General features: G+C 39.0%; 2 protein-coding genes across 2 annotated transcripts; both read left to right on the top strand.

Annotated features, from left to right (window-relative positions):
- Positions 1–5,104: 5,104 nt before the first annotated feature.
- apoc1 (apolipoprotein C-I) lies at positions 5,105–6,408 on the top strand. Its single transcript, XM_070912421.1, has 4 exons — positions 5,105–5,181; positions 5,486–5,555; positions 5,637–5,772; positions 5,920–6,408. The coding sequence occupies exons 2-4, from the start codon at positions 5,501–5,503 to the stop codon at positions 5,978–5,980; spliced, it is 252 nt and encodes an 83-aa protein (XP_070768522.1). The 5' UTR covers positions 5,105–5,181; positions 5,486–5,500; the 3' UTR covers positions 5,981–6,408.
- A 5,233-nt stretch (positions 6,409–11,641) lies between these two features.
- On the top strand, positions 11,642–13,131 carry apoa2 (apolipoprotein A-II). Its single transcript, XM_070912487.1, has 4 exons — positions 11,642–11,699; positions 11,903–11,947; positions 12,518–12,746; positions 12,975–13,131. The coding sequence occupies exons 2-4, from the start codon at positions 11,905–11,907 to the stop codon at positions 13,129–13,131; spliced, it is 429 nt and encodes a 142-aa protein (XP_070768588.1). The 5' UTR covers positions 11,642–11,699; positions 11,903–11,904.
- The last annotated feature ends 1,777 nt before the right edge of the window (positions 13,132–14,908 follow it).

Here is a 14,908-nt window from a genome sequence, read left to right as displayed (position 1 = left end):
AGAAAGACTTGTGTTTTTTTAAGGGTTTTAGATGGTTGGTGATCCCCTGTTTGTAGCAGTGTAAATCACTGATTTCTTAATACCCTGGCAAAGAGGGGAAATGGAGGAGTTGAGGGTTACAGATGATGATATCTTCATTTGGGTGCTCTGTTGTTCAGGATAAGGGAGTTGATGAGATGAAGAAGGGCGGATAAACGTCTGTTTGGGTTCTTTCTTCTCTTATCGACTCCTGTGATCACTGAACACAAGCACCCCAGCCAGGAGACAATTATTTGTAATATGCTTCGCTTTTCTACTTAGTTGTAGTTCTACTTGAGTTAACTGTTCTAGCTGCCTATCCCTGCCCCCTCCCTAAGGTTCCGTCAAGTTTCCTACATTTTGTTTGGTTGTAAATATAACTGCCGAGTTTGAGCCTCATAGGCAGGGATTCCAGCCTGTATCATCCCTAAATGCACCAAACACAAGTGTCTTTCATTTCAATAAATGCACTGAATTTTTCTAGACGTGATACTGAACCACTTAAGTGCCCTTCTGTATTGTCTGCATTTCTTGTTGTTGTGCTTCACAGAGAAGTGGAATGTAAAATGACTCGATGCAATTATGACAATCAGTGAGTACAGTGTAATGCTGCCTGTCTGTTCTTCAGTCTGACCATAGAGTGTCCCTTGTGTTTCACATGTCATATATGCCCACCATGCTGCTCACTGTTAGCACACTGCTTGTGGCTGCAGTGTGCTGAACAGTGCTGAGTGAATAAAGAACCTAGAAAAGATTCCCTGTTTCCACTGTTTGTTTCTCTGATCAAACATTAAAGAGTAAGCTATTATTTAAGATGACCCTCAGTTAAGCTAATGAGTGGAGACTTCTCAAAGCTACTGGGGATCCACTATTATGCCTACACTATTACACTATTATAATCTCTCTAGCATTTTGAATATAATGTTGAACATCTCTAGAAGAATGACCGTCTTTCACCAAATATACTGAGATTATCATCCTGAGAAACTTCTACTACAATTAATACTCTAGTGCTTCAATCCTGAAAAAAGTCACCCATCATGTCCTTACTTCATGTTATTGCATAAGGCTGCGGGGACTACTTACATAAGGGCCTTTAACTGAAGCTAATGGCCCTTTTAAGCACTTTTTCAGCCATCCCCTGACACACACATGAACTCAGGGACCCCTTGTCATTCTTTGCTGAATTGTGTCTTAAATGTGCTATTCCTTCGGAGTAATTAACTAAAAGTTTGAAAAAAGTTATTCTTTGCTGATTTTCTCTGTAGCTGTACTCCACCGCAATCCTCTCCCTTTCTTCATTTGCTCTCCTCATACCCCCCCCCCCCCCCCCACACACACACACACCCCTTGGCCCAGTCCAGACTTGTTAAGATCTGTTCCCAGATTTCTGTCTCTTGATCCCAGCGGGCATTTGGGAACATGTTGTGCCCCTGATTGAATTATCTTTATGGTGACACCCACTTCTACCTTTATCTTGGCTCAGATCGTATTATAAGGCATGCATCAGCACACGCACAGATACTGTTTGTAGATAGGGTGTCCACATGCACATGCTTCCACAGATATACATGTGTGCAAGCATGTGCATACTGCTGGTCTAGTGGTTAAGATGTGTATCATTAAACTGTAATTGTTTTTTGCAGGGGACCGTTTGTTGCATGTCATACCTATCTCTCACTCCCCAGGTTTCTTGTCTTTACACTGTCAGCTATAAATCTATAGAAAACTTTCAGTATGGGTCTTTATGAATTTACTTTTTTTTCCTGACAGGTCTTACAATCAGGAAACATCACAATCTGCCTGCAAACACAAAACTCATTACATTATAGTGGTTTCAGTTACACTAGATGCAAAGGATGTTAGTTCAAAATTAGGCTTTTGAGCTTGCTACACCAATCTGAACCCACCTAAGAGGAAAAGATGGCCACGATTGTCCTCAACTCAGATCACTCACTCTTCCAATCAAAAAAAAGTTTAAATAGTTATGCTTATTAAACTCAGCAGGATTTTTCCTTTGAAGTGCAGAGCAGAGGCCAGTAGAGGACACCATTTGTCCCTTGTTCATCTCCTCTCCTCTCCTCTGACCCCTCCACTTGAGTCCATGCTGCACAACAACGCAGCTGTGTTTTGTTTTTTGGAAGATAAAGTAAACTACATTGGCCTCATAAAGAAACTCAAACTCTGTGAGCTTCAGGAACAGAACACAGATTTGTCTGTAATTAAGATAAAACTGTGAAGTCATAAAAGTCACATGAATTGACAACTTGAGACTCCATGTAACATGATTGATGCTTGCAATATGCCATAATTTTGTGTCACGGTGGCCGAGGAGCCTAAGACCACATAACCATAATATCCATGACTGGATTCAGGCCAGAGACCTTTGTTGCATATCACCCCCCTCTCTCTGCCCCCACATTTCCTGTTTAACTCTCTCTGGTACACCATCAGAAATAAAGGCAAAATGCAACAGAAATGATGTTAAAAATGTTGTATATATGCAGAGTAATAGTTAATTGTGCATCGGTATGTCTCTGAAAGTCAATTGTTCGTTAAATCAAGCTGTTTCTTTTACCCTCCTAAACAACATCATTGTGTTACAACAAAACATGTTTACCTTTTCTATCTGTGTTAAAGGGCATTGCATGTAAGTGAAAGAATGACTAACACCATGACTAGATATTTGTCCCCTATGATATCACTCCTTTCAGGAACCCGTGTTTATTTAGAACCCCCCCAGACAAGTGAAACTCCGACATTAAACTGTCCATTGTTGTGAGGATCAGTCATGGATGGTAAAAACAAGAAAACCACAGGCATCCTGCCAGTTCAGCACTTCAGCTCTGTCTGCTCCTATAGGGTGTCTGCACTCTGAGTGCTGCCCAGCAACAAAAAAAGTCAAAGCAAACTAGCAGGTGCTAGCTAGCCCATGACTGCTAGTAACCCCTCCAAAAACCCTCCTGCAGAGATTTTACCTCCTATTACAACCCCCTCTCTCCTTTCCATCCTTTCCCTCCCCTTCAGAGCTGGCACACACAACATCAGTCACCACAGGGGCCCTTGGCCAAATACAAAAACAGCCTTTTTGTAAGCTTGTTATTGCAAATTGGGAGCACGCAAGGCGCGCACTTTCACGCCCTATGCCTCCTACAATTATTCAAGAGGAGCTTATATGCACGCAAGCACAAGCTCATACATAAACCCACTGGCCACCTCATGACAAAAGAGATGGAGATTTAGTTTTTCAGAGGCAATGTGTGACTGTTGAGGCATGTGAAGGCTTATTTAACTCAATTGTAGGCTATTCATCATAGCAATAGCACCTTATAGACCAAGTCATCAGCAACACATAGCTTTTGGCTCTTTGCAGCAGACTGCTTGGTGTGAAAACAAATATGTTAAGCAGCGATGAAGCCTTCAAACAGCCAGACACAGACTTCCTGGCTCTAACTCAGGTCACAGTTGTAATGAAGGGTTACTGCAGTTTAACCGACTGTATTGTTTTTCTGTTGCATGCTAACTTACAAGGAGGACCACATGAGGGTTTGTCTGACTCACTTCCCTTTTAAGAAGGGAAGGTCTGGATAACGGAGACATCAAATGAGGCAATGAAATCCTTAATAGAGCAGTAAATGGAAAAATACACTGAAACAGAAAAGGACATTGCAGAAAAGCAGTCCGCTGCAAGCTATCAGTTACTTCTGTCCCATTAACAAAACACACAACATTTAGAGATGTAGGTCTTAGGACATCAGAGATGATACTTAATCCAAGTTGACCAAAAGAGTAAGGATTTAACACGCATTATAAAAATGGAACTAAGGGACAGTGGTGAAGAGTAACTACGTACATTTACTCAAGTACTGAACTTAACTGAAATTTCGAGGTACTACTGCTCATTTATACTTCTACTCCAATTCAGAGGTAAATATTGTACTTTTTACTCCACTACATTTATTTGTCAACCATAGTAATTAGTTACTTTTCTTATTAATATTTTAAACACAGAAAATAATGTGAATGCATTCTTATTATATTAATAGATTAAACTACCCAGCAGTACATATAGCAGTTAGCTCTAACCCTCCTTTACCAAATACAATATTGTGTACATGTTAAAGCAACAATAATAATGACTGAAAACTATAATAATATAACACTGGTCATTCTGAATACTGACTACTTTAACTTTTGATGCTTTTAGTAACATGTTGAATGCAGGACTTTTATTTGTATTGGAGTGCTTGTATAATGTGGCTTTGCTACTTTAACTTAAGTAAAGGATCTGCATATTTCTCACGACACTGCAAAGTAATGAAGCCAAAACACTTTAAAAACATCAGTATTGATACAGAACAAATAGGGACATGGTGTGAAAGTGAAAAAAAACTTTTATGGAAAATCCACATGATGCTCACAAACACACAAACATAAGGTATAATTTCCCCCCGGGGATCAATAAAGTATTTCTGATTCTGATTCTGATTCTAAACAGTCAAATCTGATCCTGTAGCAGTCCAGTTGCTTGACATCAAAATCTTGATGCCAATAAATGAAAGGCTGCTTGCATGTGTGGCCAACACTTCAGGTCCAAAGGAGCTTCCAAATAGCTCAAGTCTATTGGTAATAATGCTATCAGTGCTGAACTATGTTCCTTCTACATCACTCCTCACCTTATCTATTGACACCATTGTTGGGACAAACTCTGACCCTTTAAAAAGCACATCTCTTAACATCAGCACCAAGCTGGGATCTGTTAAATATCTGATTTTTATTTTACACTAAAGGTCTTATAGGGACACATTTCTGATATTGAAATGACCCTCCTGCTTCTTTGTAAATGATTTGTGAATAACGAGACACTGTATTTGGTGGAGGATGACTTTTATCCAGATTCACATCATCAGTGAGCTGCACATCACACCATCTTAATGCAATTAGTAACTTATTTGTTTCAGTGGTGTCTTTATCATAATCAGTATCTTTTGATACAACTGCATCGGTCACTAAAAGGGGCAGTGACACCTCAAGGTCACCACGTGTACATGTTGACTTGGTGTTTTGCGTCACCCTCCAGGATCCGAGCAGGCTTATAAAGAGGAACACACATCAGAGCTCAGACACACTCGATTTTTGTTTCTCCTCTGAGACGGAATACAGGTATGTTTTACATTTCATTTGCATCGCTCCTTGGACAGAAACAGATGCTTTGTTACTTTCTCAACTGTGGGACTTAAAGCTTAATGACAAACAAAAAGTTCTGCTCGAACCTGAAGTGACTTATCTCTTAATAATGATTTTTTTGTTTTAGCTGTTAGTTATTAAATTGTGACGAATGGACTAGACGTAAAGGGAGCTGTCCAGTCGCGGTGGTGCTGACGTGCTGGGCGCTACTTTTAAAGACACTTAGTGCGCGGCGTTAGGTGCACATTAACAGCAACATGTCTCCGTCCTTCCTCCTCAGAGAGTCACTGCCAAGATGAAACTGTACCTTGCAGTTGCCGTGCTGATGCTGGCTTTTGTCGCATTCACAGGTGGGTTTTGTGTTAATTACGCCCCTAAAACGTGGCTCTTCTTCCGTGTCGTGTAACTTTCTCTGTCTCCGTCCATCGCAGAGGCTCAGGATGACACCATCGAGCAGAAGTTCTCTAAGTTTGGCGAGCAAGTGTCTGAGGTGGGCAGGAACCTGGCTGAAAAGGCCAAGACTACCTTTGAGCAAGTCCACAACAGCGACTTTGCAGTCAACACAAGGTAGGCGCGCACGCACACACGCGCACACACACACACACACACACACACACACACACACACAAAATAATAATAATAACAAAATACACAGATTTTCATGTGCACACTTTGACTCTGTGTAACACACGGTTTTTGTACTTCCCCCCTCAGGAACTGGTTTGATGACTTGATGAGCAAGCTAAGGACCAAGGTTGAGGAAATCTCCCAGTAGACAGTAGATAGGTTTCTGCCCTCCACCTCCACCTGCACCTCTGACTGCTGACCTCTTCACCCTCTCATGTTGGGGCATAGTCACAGTGGTTGCATAGCCTCTCTGTAAGGAGATGTTTTTTTTAATTTGTGTGTAATCTTTTTGAAGAAACAATGTGAAGTGCAATAAAAACATCAGAAAATAAATACATGTTTTTATATAAATCTGGTGTTAGCATCAGTATTTTGTCAATGCAAAGAAAATAACAACTTCTTAGTGTACTGAATTAGAGCGGAAGAGTCTGTTAAGGATGTTTGATATCAATAAATGAACAGCTCTGGTCAACGACAGTATGGCCTCCATATGTTATAAAAATCACTGCAATTCATTTCCTCCCTACATTTTTTAAAATTGTGTTTATATATATAATAAGTGGGAAAGAAACTATTGATGGGTTGAGATTATTTTCAAATGACCTTACTTAATAATTTTTTAGAAGGAAGTGTTTTCTTATGTTTTGTTACGGTTAGGAATAAAGTGGGATGAACTCATTGACAGATATATTAATTGTTAGTTTTAATATATATATATATATATATATACATACAAGATTTTTTATATATATGTACAAGGTACAAGTATGCAAGTATGCCAAGTAAATACCAAGGAATTTGCCTTGGGATTTTGGTGGCTAATGGTCACATTAAACGCAGTAAATGAAACGACAATGAAACAGGTACTGCAAATCAAGAATCTTAAATACAAAATCTAATCTGAGGTCAACATGAAGGGAGCTGGAACATTAACAAATTGAAATAGGCCTTTCCTGAACTCCGACATAAACAGTTTCCAGGCTTGCAGTTCATCATTTAAACGTGTGTCCTCATGCAATCAGAGGACAATCACTGTTGTATTAAGTCCAGGCACTAAAAAACCCAATCATGATGTGCAGATAATCAAGTCCTATGTTAATGAGATTTCTTTGAGATCAGTAGAACTGTAAGATACGAAATGTGCTGTCTCGTTGAAAAACGAACCAATGCTGTGAATGGATGTGAAAAGTGCAGGTGCCTTTGCATATTTGCTGTAGCTAAAGTTCTGTTGATGCTGTATTTCTTCGCAACATCTCAAGACACATTAAATAAAAAATGAACGTCAAAAACCAAGTTTGCCGTTATCAACAACCAACCAGTCACAATGTGACTGAATGGACCAAATAATGAATGTATACCAGGGTCAATATCATATGAACGGGCACTAAAGCTGATCACTTAATCAAAGAATAGCCAGCAGCATCTGATAGGTGGTTTATTTGTGTTAATAGCCAGTACCAAAGGGCAAGTGCCAACATCACAGATTTTGTGGCATTTCACAACTCTTGGGCTAAAGTCACTGTTTATGCTGGGTTAATCATCCACCAGTTGTCCCAGTTCATTGAGATCTGTTTCTGTGAAGAGAACAGAGTGACAGAGGTCAGCTGCTGCTGCACAGAGGCCGCGGACTGCAATTCTTCAACTAATCACTTTCACTTTGATTAGTTTAAGATGACAACTTAACTGCTACTTCTTCATTACTCATCGAGCACATCCTATTCAGCCTCTTCACTTATTAGAGAATACACTGGACGTGTTCAGAAAAGTTTGTGCTTCAACTTTTGGATTTGGAGGAAAACCTACTTCCTAATGTGGCTAAACTAAAAGCAACTTGACCCTAAGATCAAAGATGTTAAGTTTTGTCTTGTCTGCAACCATTCCTGACTAAAAGCCATCACAAAGCTCTAAATGAAGGGATTTATACAGTATACAGTATATGCAAACATACTGTATACACTATATTTTAAACTTTAACATAAATTGTATTCTTAGCAAAACATAATACCTAAATACTCTAAAGTAAAATAAGTGTTAAACTGTGTATATTTTGATTTGTATTTATTAAATGTATATGTGTTATAATACATGTAGCCTTTCTGATGCATAATGAGAGGCTGAAGTCATGTCAGGGACACACACACACACACACACACACACACAGTGCAGATGTTTAACACCCAACACACAATTTAAAAACAAGGAAAAATCTTGATCCCATCTGTTTAGACAGCTGTGAGATCAGGTTTGTAAGTGCGACGTAGTTATAAGCTCTTATCTGAACATTAGTGTTTAGTTGTTCCCATTGAGAACGTGCAGCAAGCACAGAGCCAAAGTACTGACAAGATTAAATAGATTTTTTGTGGTGGACTCTGGCCACAGAAATGCTTTGCTTGGCTGAAAATGTTTATCTATCTCACCCGCCTCCAGTCTTCACTGAAACCCATATCTCTGCTGTCAGAACAGAGACTTTGACTAGCCTGTATACATATCAGCCCCCGCCGAATGGGTTGAGATATCTGATCCAAAGGGCGCTCGGACAGTTACTGAACTCAGCTAATGTTGATCTTGAAAAGATATCAAGAGCTCAGGATCGGCAGATCTAAATAGCAATGTGTCTTAACTTGGATACCAACATTAACACTGTAATACAGCTAACATTTAACAGAGAAAACAAATGACATAACTATCTGTGATGGGTGAAACCTTTTCACATCAAATCAGGAGAATTGTCTTTGAAATCTTGCTTTGCTGTCTCTAAATGCTTGTTGGTCCATTTATCTGTGCATTTTCTGTGTGGGCACATGTCTATGTATTAATGTTTTCTTATTTGTGAGAACATCAAAACAGTCTAAGGAGAGAAAATAGATCCCTACTTTGTGTTTTTTTTTTATAACATTTTAGTCAAAGACCCGTTGCTTTGCTGTCTCTCAGATCTTTATCGACGATGTAATGAAGCCAAGACAAAAAACGGCACGATGAACGGTCATCCGATCTGGACCAATGTACACTCTGTTGCGGTCACTAATACAAATAAAATGGCTTGATAATACTTGTTGCATTCAACTTCTGTTGATTAGACTTAGACTTAGACTTTGACTTTATTTATCCCACAGCGGGTGAATTTACAGGAGGAAAAGGTAAAAATACCCTTTGTCACTCCTTGGCATATGCTTGTTGTGATGTTAATGAACCTACGATCAAACTTTGTTCTGAAATCTGTGATTTTATTTGATCTCTGATGACAGAGTTGAAAGAAAACAATATTCTGGAACAAAATGTGCGAAGTGACATTTAACTTGAACTGCAAATGGATTGCTTTGACAGACAACTTCAACATTATAAAAACAATATTATGACAAATAAAGTGCTGATGGTTGTGTTTCTCTCCTCTTTGGTCAGGGCAGGTGCACATGAAAGAGCTTGTTTTCAGTCCCATCTTGCTAAAGCAAGATATGGCTTTAAAAATAATTATTCTACATCTTTAGTCTCAGTTACTTTATTTCTGAGCTCGTTTCCGGTTGCGTCTTTGCTCTTCTTGACTGACAAATATCCTCCTCTGCAGCTTGCGGCCCAGACACCGGCCCTAGTACAACCTGACTCTACAGCAATACTGCAAAGGCTCATGAAAGCATGCAAGTTGGACTTCTCTGTAAATGATTGCCAGTTATCAGAATGGTTTAAATATTTTGTTTGTGTGAACATCGATGAGTTTGTGTTATGTTGTATGTACCTTGATACTTTGTGTACTTTTTCATGTCATAGGGAAGCCAAAGCTAAAGTCAAGGTCTTTGTGGGAGCAGCGCTGGACTTCGTTGGTGCTTACTATGAAGACCACATCCAACCAGTGACTGACAGCTACACTGAATGGTCCTCTAATATCAAAAGCTCTGTATGGGAGAAGATCCAGATAACCATTGACAACTGCATGCCATTGAAAATCCAAAAATCCAGCTGATCAACCCCCTCAAAACTAAAGAATATTCTTACCACATGACATATCTACAATTCTTACTACTCATTGCTGAACTGATAATGTCTTAAGGTTTCATCGGGCTTTGCTGGTTACGTGAAATACAGGAAGAATCAAACTGGTTTATAATAAAATATCATATCAAACAGCTCTGGTCGTCTCTGTGGTAGATGTTGCTGTATGTGTCCAGCTTGTCCTGCAATAAAGGCAAAGAGAGAGGTAAAGAGCATAAGAGGGAATATTTAAAGGCCCCAACATACTAAACATAATATTATTTATTAAAGCACAATTTGCAGTTTCACTTCCAGTATGAACATGTGCTTTTGCTACAGGTGACATTTATCTAGAAAGATACTGAATGAGTTACATTCAGTTTGGCTATTGAGCAAATAAGTCGGTCTATTTTTTAGTGACCTTTCATGACTGTGGCTGCTGCAGTCATTAAGTTTTATCTGCTGTTTTATCCGCTGCTGTTTTATCTGCTGTTTTTCTGTAAGGCATTTTGTAGTGTCGTCAATTTCTTCTTCATTCCCCAGATGTAGGCGATGATTTGATGATGGAAGGAGACTCCGCTGATACTGACTTTTCACATAATATTCTTTATTTGCATCAAAGATCAGGATCAACAGGCATGCGCATCTTGACCTGTACAGCACCCGTAGCCGAATCAGTACTGCTGCCTCGAACACTGTTCAACCTCGTCCTTTATACATTTAGACATACATAGGGTCCTACTATAACTCATGAATCTATAAACTTATATTTCCCTAGGGTCCCTCAGTACCCCAAAACCTATGATATACAAGTTATTTGGACAGCAGTCTAGGGGTCAAGGAAAAGAGACCTCTATCGCATAACTCCCACATTCCAAGGGAGACACCCAAACGATAATGAATCTTATCAGTATGGGGCCCCAACATCTGCTAGTTATTTACCTGGAACATTGCATACGTGACAACTTTGTACTGTATATCATTTTATGAAAAGATTCCTTTTATGATTAGTATCAAATAATACACATCAGTAGCCTTGTTAAGAAAAAGTGCTGTATAAAGTTTGTTATTATTAGTATTAGTATTATTATTATTACTACTACTATTTGCAAAAGTCTAGAAGTCGGGACAGATGAAAAAAGGAGAGTTGAATATAAAGTAGAAAAAAACTGAAGACAAAGGAAAACGTTCACCCTGTCTGTGTCAGGGTATGAGGGTGAAAGGTGAAGGCAGAAATCCCAGCATACCTTGCTCTGGGTTCAGCACAATGTGTCTAGACAAGTCCTGGTTGATTGACCTGCTGACCATTTGACTCTGATCTGACCAGACATTATAAAGTGATTCTGCTGTCAGATAAATGCTGATTAGCAAGAGTTAATCTATTCAACAGTGTTATTTATTGCATCAGGTAATACACACAGGAGCTGCTATACATTTTTTTTTTGCCATATAAGATGTGACGATTATGACATGCAGTACATGCACTATGACATTTTGCAAACACACCACTAATGCAGTATCAGCAGGTCTCCAAGTGCATAGCCATATATGAATACAGATAAACTTACATTTGAGGAACATTGCATAACCACTAAGTCATATTTGCACATACGGTATTTAAAGTGAATATCATGTACACTGGACTTTGTTTAGGTGAACGTGTGTGTGTGTGTGTGTGTGTGTGTGTGTGTGTGTGTGTGTGTGTGTGTGTGTGTGTGTGTGTGTGCGTGTGCATGTGCATGCACGTGTGTCTGTGTGTGTAGGTGTGTGTATGCTCATCAGATGACGTTTGTTTGCAGTCCCCCCCTATATCATCCTGTCCAGATGCGAGCTTCGAGTTACAGACCACTCGCTTTCAGAGAAGACTGTCACTTCTTGGATCTGTACATCCAACACAGCAGCAGGTAATCACTCTTCTTCTGAATAGATTTCAATACACATCTATTTAATAAAACATTTAGGTATTAGATTTTTGCATTCAATGTCTGCAGTTTTAGCAACTTTTTTATCATCTTCTAATGTTGAAACGTCAGATATGGAAAAGGATATTGATTCACCTAACAGAGAGATCCATTCTAAGTGTTTGTCTTTTTTTCTTTTGTTTCAGAGATGAATGCAAAATATGCCCTGGCACTGATCCTCGCTCTGCAGGGTAAGGCAACATACCAATGCAATCTGAACACTTGCAGAGTATGGATTTGATTTTCAGCTAAAACATTACTACTACGTGACGATGTGACAGAGAGCCATTAGAAGCAACTGACTTTAAACGCAAATGCTTTTCATTTTTTAGACAATCTGCTTTCCTCGTTGTAAAAATTATAAAAATGAAAATGTTTTAATTGCATTCACATTTGTTGCCATAACTTCATAAACACTGCCGCATGGCTGGCTCCTGCACTTCTTCATGACATGCAATATAATGAGTGATTTTTAAATAACACTGAACTGTAGCAGCCAGCATTTTACACAGTGAATACTGGTCAAAGAAATCTGATTTTTGACACAATTACCAAGAGTGAGAAACCAAGCAAATGCAAAGCAGCTTTTCTTTGGCCTTAAAGGCACATTCATACACAAACCCATACATAGTTGCTTTGATTATTCTTCCACTGCAAGAATTTGCATAGACAGTTCAAATGAACATCTCTGGATGATTTTTGACTGGTTCTCATCAGTTTTTTTCTAACATTACAATCCTACCTTTCTGATTTCATTCCAGTCTCCATGAGCATGTGTGAGACTCTCCCATCAGCAGAACTTGTTGAAAAGTATGATCAGATGAAAGCTGTGTTCTACCAGAGGCTGCTGAATGCTTATGGCAAGCTGCAGGCCGCCGTTGGTCCTTATGTGGAGCAAGCCAGTGAAAGCCAGCGTGGACAGCTAACCAAAGACTACATCGAGGACCTCCAGACCAAGCCTGAGTTCCAAGCATTCGTCAAGATTGCCACGTGAGTGAAGATCTTGTATTGCGTCATTGTCAATTTCAGGGGAAACTGTTCTCACTTGCTAATGTTCAGAAATGTGTCCACTTCAACAGCCAATTTGCTGTGAAATAGTACTAATATATAATTATATCTCACAATTTGTATTGAAAATATAACATACACAAAGTTAGGTAATGAATCTTTTCACCATGGAGATGTCTTTAAATAATCTGTCTTTCCTGATTTGTGCAGTGGTGTGGCCCAGGAGGGAGGTCCCCTGGTGGACACGCTCCGCACATCAGCGCTGGGTCTCTATGAAGAAAGATTTCGCCCCCACATTGGCGAAGTGCTGGACAAAGTAATCACCCACATCAAGGCCTTCCTGGACGTATACCTGCCCACTCAGTAAAGAAGGCCAACTGGAGCAAACCACCTCTCAGCAGCCTGTAATAGATGATAGCTCATAGAAACTACACCAGTTTAGGCTGAGCAGAGCAATGCACAATGCAAATACAATCCTTTGCCTCTTTTCAAATCAACATCCTTTGTCAGATAATCACGCAGAGTTAAAAGCAGGGCAAACACGTCAATACCACCTATGCAAATTGTGCATGTACAGTATTCTGTGTTTGATACACTAACCAAAGTGTGATCATGTATGTATATGTGTGTGTGTGTTCATTAAAATGAACTGGAAACTATTTGGAATGTGCTTCTGTGCATAATTGATCCGATCATTATGTTGTGAGCAGAACAAAAGTTGTTCCACACTCCACTAATCACTATGTTATATAATTATAGTTATATATTTGAATTAAATTATTGCCACATACATCAAACATTCAAACATTATGGAACTGTGTTGATTTATAAGATCAGCTGCCGCTTATATAAAATTGGAACTGGATTTGAAATGCTTTACACTAGTAAACACTATTAATAAGACATTTATTTGTCTCATATTTTGAACAAGTGCATCTTTACTCTGAACAGAGCTCTTGGATCTCATGCTCAGTTTAGGACCAGTAAATCAAACTTTATTGCCAGAATGGTGAAAGATTATGCCAGCAAGCTGTATATTCCTATACTAAAATGAGTAATGTGTCTCACTGATCAAACTACAAAACCACACAGATTATTCGGGTGTATTATAAGTAACATTTACCTGAAATGAAAGTGTTGAAGACAACTTCTCAGTGATTGTTAAATAATCTCAATGAATCACAACTCCTTGAATCAATTATTATATTTAGTGTTATTACATGTTCCCTGTGGGACGAGTCTGGGGTAATTTTTAATGATGGCATGATGTGCGAGAGCAGCAGGATGTGCTCATTTCAGACTTTTCAAACCTTTTTAGCATTTCGATGAAAAATACAAATACACCTACTGTGTAATCTGATGGATAAGCAGGAGAAAATGGATGGATGGATGGATGTAATCACAGTATTTGAGACAAGACACAGAGACAACAGACAACAGAACTGATATCGTGTCATTGTTCCTGTAGGCATTGACTGTGCCATTATGCAGCTTAACGCCGTCTGTAGCAGAGCCGAGTCATCACAGCACTGAATCAGCTGGATCTAATCAAAACCTGCAAGCTCTCTGACAGTTTGAATCCTACTGCTGCCCACAGCTGTCCTCAAACTGACCTAAGCTCTTGGGTCACAAGCAACATGACATGCGATGCTGGATCACATGATTGGCTGGGATGTTTACACAGGACTTGATCAACATGTAGCCATTACAGATCAAAACTGAGACTTCATTGTCGCTCTTTGCAGTTATACACAATGAGGAACAAAGACAGCTGGGAAGTTAATAAACTTCTTGTGCTGAAGTCTGACGATTAATAGATAAAAATTATGTTCTTGTCACAGAAAAAGAAATCTAAAGCCTGTGTTCTCCATGTAATGTTTTTCCTCTGTGATTTTCACAAAGAATGTTTAACTTTAGCTAAAAAATGAACACATGTGATTGTAATTGACAAAACTGTGTACAAAGCATTTTCACTTATTAAGCAGAGCCAAAATATGCATCATCAATATATAACCAGAAACCATCAATAAATACTAATTCATTAAAAAAAAACACCAAAAGAATCAAAAATGCAAACTTTAAATTTTGGATAGGGTATCAAACACAAAATATAATTAAAAAAGAAATATATCAGTCCTAAATAA

The sequence above is a fragment of the Enoplosus armatus genome, chromosome 9 (genome assembly GCF_043641665.1).
Source record: "Enoplosus armatus isolate fEnoArm2 chromosome 9, fEnoArm2.hap1, whole genome shotgun sequence".
Lineage (NCBI taxonomy): Eukaryota > Metazoa > Chordata > Actinopteri > Centrarchiformes > Enoplosidae > Enoplosus > Enoplosus armatus.
The sequence above is the reverse complement of the archived record's forward strand: the minus strand, read 5'-3'. Positions and strand labels throughout refer to the sequence as shown.